The sequence below is a fragment of the Ciona intestinalis genome, chromosome 1 (genome assembly GCF_000224145.3).
Source record: "Ciona intestinalis chromosome 1, KH, whole genome shotgun sequence".
NCBI classification, from domain to species: domain Eukaryota; kingdom Metazoa; phylum Chordata; class Ascidiacea; order Phlebobranchia; family Cionidae; genus Ciona; species Ciona intestinalis.
This window is the reverse complement of record NC_020166.2, coordinates 5,443,724-5,451,589: the sequence shown is the minus strand read 5'-3', so window position 1 is coordinate 5,451,589 and position 7,866 is coordinate 5,443,724. Positions and strand designations below refer to the sequence as shown.

The 7,866-nt window shown below is 35.1% G+C and overlaps 1 protein-coding gene across 3 annotated transcripts in view; it reads left to right on the top strand.

The window, feature by feature from the left end:
• The first annotated feature begins 216 nt into the window (after nucleotides 1-216).
• Nucleotides 217-7,866, top strand: part of LOC100179892 (GREB1-like protein) — a 21,058-nt gene continuing 13,408 nt past the window's right edge. The window contains exons 1-20 of one of the 3 annotated variants that reach the window (XM_018812955.2): nucleotides 219-406; nucleotides 528-717; nucleotides 890-1,057; nucleotides 1,170-1,327; nucleotides 1,646-1,812; nucleotides 1,925-2,025; nucleotides 2,183-2,368; nucleotides 2,723-2,947; nucleotides 3,142-3,348; nucleotides 3,504-3,730; nucleotides 3,969-4,041; nucleotides 4,264-4,433; nucleotides 4,693-4,819; nucleotides 4,923-5,039; nucleotides 5,245-5,387; nucleotides 5,950-6,076; nucleotides 6,784-6,874; nucleotides 7,182-7,265; nucleotides 7,404-7,569; nucleotides 7,709-7,827. In XM_018812955.2, the coding sequence (XP_018668500.1) occupies nucleotides 359-406; nucleotides 528-717; nucleotides 890-1,057; nucleotides 1,170-1,327; nucleotides 1,646-1,812; nucleotides 1,925-2,025; nucleotides 2,183-2,368; nucleotides 2,723-2,947; nucleotides 3,142-3,348; nucleotides 3,504-3,730; nucleotides 3,969-4,041; nucleotides 4,264-4,433; nucleotides 4,693-4,819; nucleotides 4,923-5,039; nucleotides 5,245-5,387; nucleotides 5,950-6,076; nucleotides 6,784-6,874; nucleotides 7,182-7,265; nucleotides 7,404-7,569; nucleotides 7,709-7,827 (2,894 nt within the window). In that variant the 5' untranslated portion in view covers nucleotides 219-358. Of the gene's footprint in view, nucleotides 407-527; nucleotides 718-889; nucleotides 1,058-1,169; nucleotides 1,328-1,645; nucleotides 1,813-1,924; nucleotides 2,026-2,182; nucleotides 2,369-2,722; nucleotides 2,948-3,141; nucleotides 3,349-3,503; nucleotides 3,731-3,968; nucleotides 4,042-4,263; nucleotides 4,434-4,692; nucleotides 4,820-4,922; nucleotides 5,040-5,244; nucleotides 5,388-5,949; nucleotides 6,077-6,783; nucleotides 6,875-7,181; nucleotides 7,266-7,403; nucleotides 7,570-7,708; nucleotides 7,828-7,866 lie in introns of all 3 variants that reach the window. The other 2 variants (XM_018812957.2, XM_026833918.1) reach the window with 2 other exon arrangements.

The window sequence follows — 7,866 nt, the reverse complement described above, 5'->3', positions numbered from 1 at the left end:
ACGACATTACATTGTTCACCGTTGATGCTCTTGCGTGTTTGTTTCAGACAGCGACTTGTTTGCATTACGTATACTTGAACAAGTGTTTGTGCAATGCGCTTTAAATTTAGTTTTGTTAAGTAGGTGTAGGTCAGGTGAAACGCGTGTAATAGTTCACGTTTTTAGACGGAAATTAGGTTATACAGAGTAGGCCTATGCATATTTTGTCCAGTCAAAATCATGTACTTTAATCTGATAAAGGTAACTAAATCAATTTTGTTTTAAAAGGGCTGAAACCACATGAGCAGTTTCTACACTCTTTGTAACTAGTTAAATTTCTGCTATAGTTTACACACCACTATAAACTGGCAAGGAATGTATGTCTGTAGAAACACTCATGCGTTCCAAGAATCTCCTGCCTGTTCAGGTAAGTGGAAACACCAAACACACTTATCAAGACCATGCCATACACTGTTGGCAGTTTTCCTGTTTTGTGAAACCATGCGCCGATCTGATTTCAGTACTTTAAACACTTTATTATATTTTAGGTAATTGCATCTGTGCCATCTAACCCGATGGGGAGCAGTCAATCTGGACAGAAGGCAGCATTTGAGGAAGCTTTACACAACAGCATAGAAAGCTCATTGCGTTCTGTAGCTGTTGCTCCAAGCTCTGTATTTTCTACTTTGTTTCTCAGCCTTCGACCAGCTTCTGTGGTTAATAAAGATGAAACAGCTGGTGGGTTCTTTTCCTATGCCTTTCCTAGGGTGTTTTACTTTCAAGTTCTATCAAAGTTATACCCACCATTATCAATGCTCCTTTGTTGTAATAAGCCTGTCCTATTTATCAGTAGATGTGTTTAATGTAGCACATTAGATGGTTTGTAATTAGTCTGTTTTATAACTATTAGATATAAAGCCAAACTCTGAACAACTAAATGAAGAGTTAAACAAACAAAACGCAAGTCGACAAGAAAGTACCAATGAACCACAAAACTCTTTGCTGGCAGCCAAGTTCCCTCATACCAACCAATCCCCTCTTAACTCCTCAAACCCATCAATTCTTTCATTGCAAAGTGGTAAGTGCTTCTGTTTTTGAAAAGTCGGAGCAATACGTGTTAGGTGCAGTATAGGTAGAGCCAATCAGTCATGCTTTTCATTCCTTTTTTAACAACAATTTTCGTGCATTAGGTACTTCACCTACTCCTGTATGTCGACCTCCTGCCCTTATCCCTGCAAGCCATGTTCGACACACAAACTTTCCTCACAATGTAGCCACCTCAACCTCATTGCCCCCAGTACCCCGTCCCCCTATGACATTGATGGCACAACAGCAACAACAACTTGAGGTTCGTCGAATTTTTTATACAAACTATTTATGTGACAATATTTTCTTTTGACTATCAGAACACGATAAAAACAAGGCTATTAATTATTTTTTTCGCTAAACTCTAATTCTTTTAAGTTCCACACTAAAGTAAGACAATGTTTTTAAAATAAACATTTTTTACCTTACCAACTAGCCTTTATAAATCATCCTGACAAACAGATCCTTCCATAAAATATTTTGTTGAAAAGCCTATAAAGTAAGCATTTTAACTTTACATTTATTACATTTGTATACTAGTATGTCGTTGTCAGTTTAAACATCATTTCATCATATAAAGCAGGCACGGGTAGAACAGTTGAAACAACTTCAACGGCTCCATGCATGGAAACAACTTCATAAGGATAAGCCTCTACATGTAATGCCTGGGTCAGAGATGAGTGCAAGCGGCAACAATCAACAATCTAACCTACCAGCAGTACTTGGGGGAAGTGGCATGTCAGTCCAGTAAGTAAAATACAATGTATTATTTCAGCATATTTTCTTGTAAAGAGATTGTTTTTTGTAATGTTTAAAATTCCCTGAAAATATTAAAACTTAGTTATTTTCGATTCATTAGACCACCAGCTCCTATTGTGTTGCCGTCGAATTCAATAAACGGAATGTATTCAAACGGAAACTTCCACGGAACTCGTATCACTGGAAGCAAGCTTCCAAAAGGTAAAAACCCAAATTTCCATCTTTTTTTGTTTTATATAGTAGGTAGAATGTGTGCATAATGGCCTAACCTAATATTCTAATTTCACAAATTTCCTGAAGTCTGGTTACATTCCTTGTACACTTAACTCATTTGTATATTTTCACTACTCCTCAACAGGATTTTGCAAGAGTGGGAAGGATATTAGATTGACAACGCTGGAAAATGATTCCAGTTTCATGGTACCATGCCCAAATGAGTATGTCCTCCTTGCTCTGCAGACTTCTGCTAGCTCTTCCTCTGACAACCTCGTCATTATTGCAATAAACCTGAAATCCTTGCCTCCTCCAAACAGTTCTTCCCAAGGTAAAGTTTTTCAATCACTGATCAAAAAGTTAAACAAGGGTTGCAAAAATTCTTGGACCTACAGCTCAACTTGATGATACTTACCAACCTGTAATCAAACTTTTTGCTTAAGGACGCATGTTTAGTCTTGGCATAAAGACAGCCTTCCCTATTCAGTTAAAAAAAAATTTTAAATTTGTAGTGTGTATAAATTGCACCAACAAGTTATTCCATTGCGTTCATATGTTTATTAAATAAGAGTCTATTATCTAATTTCCTGACCCTATTTTTACTAAATCCATTCGAATAACCTAAACGTAACTGCTGAGACTTTTCCTGACATATGTAACATTACTCTGGAACGTTTCTATTTAGCCTTGTCAGTGCAATGCGTTGGTTGTGGGGAGAAGGCAATACACACATTCATACAACTAGTCGAACACGTGGGCCTTGATTATTCGGAAGTGGCCAATGCACATCTAAAAACCAACTCAAGTCACCTCATAGGAGCACATGCACGATTTTACCTTGTGAGAGATAGAAATAATGCAAGACACCTCATTAGAGGACCTGCACTGATGTGGAATAAACAACTTGAAGGTAGATGACACATTTTATGTTAGCTGACTTTTCTAGAGTGTTAAAACACTGTTTTTCTTTTATAGGATCGTTTTAATATTATATCAAAGCTCTCAACTTTAATTATTTTATGTATATAATAGTGCTAAAGTGCTAAGCAATCTGTACGTTTACTGGCCAACTTTTGTTCATATTTCTCTTTAATTCTAATAAAGCTGGAAGAGTAAGGAGCAGCATTCCCGTTCCTCGCTTCTCTGTGATGCAGAATCCGATGTTTAGGAACCAGAACACCATGCTTCCAACCCCCACTCACTTCACGTCACCCAAATCCTCTCACCCACCCTTGGTTCAGTCGTTATCTGGCCCCACATATTCAAGGGGAATATACCCGCTCAAAAGAAAAGCATCCAGCATAAATCAAGGTATTCATTATTAATATTTAATTTTTTAATCAGGTTGCTTTTATTTAAAACAAAATTAAAACTAAGTCATTTTATTTTGTTTTTTTTGCACTGTAGTTACTAGTTTTTGCAAAATTCAGTTGATCATGTTTTAAAATATTTGTGCTTTTTCTTAGAAAGTAGTATTGAAATATTTGAAGATGAGCCAAGAAGATACACTCTCAACAAAGAAGATGCTTCATCCGATATTGTGATCCCGGAGGACCTGGCACTGACTCTGCAAAGAAAACTGATCATTATGTTACTTCATCCTCTGAACCAGCAGCCGAGGTTAAGCGGGGACGTAGCAAGCGTGGTTGTCACATCCAGGTTCTCAGAATGTTTAGGCAAAAATAATGAACCGGTAAGTTCCTTTATTATTACTTTGAAAAACTTGTACGGTTTAACTATAAAGTTAAAAAGGTGTCATTGTTCACAATTAATATCTCAGTTAAGTAGATATAAGAACTGTTGTCTAATCGCTTTGTGAGTTTTATATAGTTGTAGCACACTTTGATTTTATGGTCTGTTTGCGGCACTTTTTTTCAATTGCAGCGTTATAATATTACAAAACTCATTTATCCACGTTTATATATCAACAGGATGTTTCCAATCTACGTCCATTCAACTTTAATCTCATGCTACTTGTTACAGTGCAGTACCTAGTCTCACTGGGTAAGATGTTTATTAAACGATTTGATTATATGTCAAGTTTTTCTAAATTTAGCTTTCCCAAAATGCTTATTTATACTTTAATTTACTTTACTATCATGTGTTTTTGCTGTTACTTTTTGTCTTTATAGACTTTTTTATCACAAAACACTATTTTAGTTAAAAATACTTAAGAAAACTGACCTAATTCTTTATGTCTTGCTTACAATAGCTTAAATTTTCCAGGGACTGGTAGCATTATCAGTAGTGAAGGTTTTAGCCATGCAGCACTGCAAGCAAGGAAGCATGTAGAAATGCATCCTCACTTAAATGATCAAACACCAACAAATATTGTTGCATTGGCAGCACTAGCAGCAGCTGCATCAGAAGGCAGGGTGGAATTTGTTGTGGGAAAGGTAAAAAATACCAATTTTATTATTGGATAGCTATTTTGAGTAGAATGTTATTTATAAAACGGATTCTATATACTTGAAAAGCTCTGGTATTAAACTAAATTTTATTGTAACTAATAGATTTGTTTTAACTAGTATGATTTATTGTAACCTGTAAATGCTATACAGGGAAACTTCATCAGGCTTTAATTTATACTATACCCCAATTGTAGCAACAGTGAATAAAAAATGGTTTGTTATGTGTATTTTTGATATTTTAAAGGTATCCCTTGCTGACATCATGTCCCAGTGTATTGTTAATGCGCCAACGTCATCTGCAATTTACCAAGTTGTGGCATGTCTTTCTGATCATCAAACGGACAACATTTCATTTCACATACTTGTAACAGGTTAGAACTTGGTTCACTGTCTCACTACAAAGTAACCGAAATTTGATACGTCAGTCCTCACAAGCGAACACAGCAACCTTACCCTTAACAATTATTCCAACAGGAATGAAACAGTGTCGAGTTACGAGTGAGAGTCTCCTTTCACCATCAGAGCATTCATCCCAAATCAGTCAGGGCCTCATCTCTCTCCCTTTTACACAACTAAGACTATCATTGTCAGGTAGAACTTGTTGGCAAGTTTGTCTTGGTGTTTAGTTTTAATTGTGTTTGAAAACTAACTGTATTGTGTCATTGTGCGGATTTAATCAATGGGTATTGTTACAAAAAAGAATTGTACCTACAAATAGAAGATTAAAATATAGCATTTTCCAGCTATTTCCGAATATTTTTCAACTACCAAAATTGAATGAAATTTATGGTTACAGAAGTTACAACACCCCTAATAAAACCTTCACCTACCTCTCCCACCTCATACACTGCAAGGATCACGGAGTTAGCAACACCATCCTTAAAATGTTCCGTCCTTGAGCAATATCAGAACAAGGTTGCTTCATTGTTGCTGGCCAAGGTAAGAAAACCATGGTGCTTTCTTGAAAAACGTTTAGTTTTTTATACCAAGCAAAAGGTCATGTGCATTACATGAAGAAATAGTACATCTGATAATCTAAACCCAAAGTTTGAATAAATTATTCAAAAATCAAAACCCAATGCTGTATAAAGACTTTTTATTTTTTAATTTTTTTTTAATACACATACATTTGTATTGACAAGCTGCATTACTTTGTTTCAAATGGTTTGGTTTGAAAAAGGAAAAATAGTTCAACAGCCTTGTGTCATTTTCTTAGAATGCAATCATGAAATATTTTCGGCTGTTACTATCACACACATAATAATTTTTAAAATTGCTCTTCTGATAAAAAGTAAACGGAAGCTTTTTTGTATCGATATTATGTTTGCCTTTATAGTTGAATAGATACCACGATAAAGTGTCGCTTTACCTCAAACAAAATGCAAGGTTTTATATTCTTTTATTATCACTTTTATTAAAAAAATAATAAAGTTATATTTAGCTCACCAAGTCAGGGATAAAGTTAAAAACAGGCAATCATCCCCATAAAATATTGTTTCAGGTTCACTCAATATACGCAAGTGAGAAACACCCAGATATATCACACTTCACCTCACTACGTTTCATATTTCTTCTACCTCCGTCACCATGCTCATACAAGACAGCTGTCAATCAAATATCAAACTCAGGTTATTTTAGCATGCCATATTATATATATGAGAGTGGGGGGAAATGAGACACATTTTATTCTAATTACTCGTCCCGTTTGGTAGTAAACAAAAAAATATTCAATGGATTATAAAACCATATCCTTACGACTTCCATAGGTCGCTGTTTCCTGTTTAAAACACGATAAGAATATTCGAATATTTTGTGCTAAAGCTGCCCCCTCATCCCCCACCTTACTATATATTTATGCTCTTTTAAAATTAGCATGTAACTTTTTCGCTACAGGTTGCAGTTATAGACATAAAAAGTTACGCATTTAAATTTACTGATTAATTTGTTTTTCTTTATCCTGTTTTATTAAATATTCAGTATCAATAACTCAATGTAGTATATTATAAGAAGGCTATATTATATTTTTAAACATTCGTGTTATAAAACTTACATTGTTCATGTTAATTCCACAACTTAATTAAATGCAAACATTACAAGGTGACTGCTTCTCACTGTAAATATTAATTTAAATATACATGAGATCAAATTAGCATGCCTTGATTTTCGCTCTCCATAAATTTAAATATGATAATTGATTTGATGCTGCTGGTACATTATTACAACTCATTCTGTTGCAAACCACAGCAATGGTTGTGTACTTGGTTGTTAATGTACATACACTGTCATATAATTGCTATCATCACACTTGAGACTTTGAACATACATTTCAAACCAGGTGTTCTAAGTTTACTTTACAAAACCTCACTTCCCGTCACCTCTCTATCCTCGCAAGTTGTTATTCCAGTCGAACCATCCTCAAAACAAAGGTAAAATATGTTGCAATATGCTAGTTACTTGCATATGCCATTGGACCTACTAAGAATAGCAATATTTTGTCCACAGAATGGACCTAAATTTTAATTGACTGATGAACGTATAAGTTACAAAATATTGGTGACAATAAATTATTGGCAATAATGTCTCACAATATTTATCAGCATAAAATTCCTAACTACCAACTACTAAAAATCTGTGGCCTTTTTTGTTATTTTTTTATTAACAGTCAAAATGAGGCAAGCAGGTCATTTGAACACCCATTATTCACTACCAAATTTTAACCACGGCTTGTTACAGAGTCTTATCAATGTGTAAGCAGTGGGAAGGTTCATCCACCCTTCTGGTATTGGTTGATTTAGACTCAAGTGCCAACCAACAAAGGTGAGTTGTGACAATAGTCTGTGCTTATTTTAAAATCTACTTAACATGATGTGCAATAAAACTAACTCCAGTATTAAAATATGATGTTTAAAGTCTCCTACAATAGCTAAATATTGACTTTAATTCCCCTTTTTCCAGCTCTGAGGGTGCCAGTGTACTCAACCATCCTTGTATTGTGAACTTATCAAACGTACTAGTGATTCAATGCTCAACCGTGCCTTACTTGCTCCTCACTAACAGTTCAAGAGTGCCTCCATCGAACCAAGTGTTTCATTCTTCAGCAACTGCTACCTCAAATAAACAGGTGACACCCAGAAGCAGTTCATTTTGCCCAGCTTACTTTCTATCTTTGCATTTTCTGGCTTTGAAATACTTCGTTTCATTTCCTGTAACTCACCTGGCTTAATAATAAACATCTTTAGCATAACTTCTTTCCAATGCAGATAACTGTTCCAAATACCTCATTATTTTACTTTGGTACTACTGCAAGCTGTTCAACTAACCCACCCCGCATCACATATGACCTCGATTTTGAAAACCTCAAAGACAATTTGCTGCTTAGGTGAGAGTGAAGTTACTTTTTACAAGATAAATTTCATTT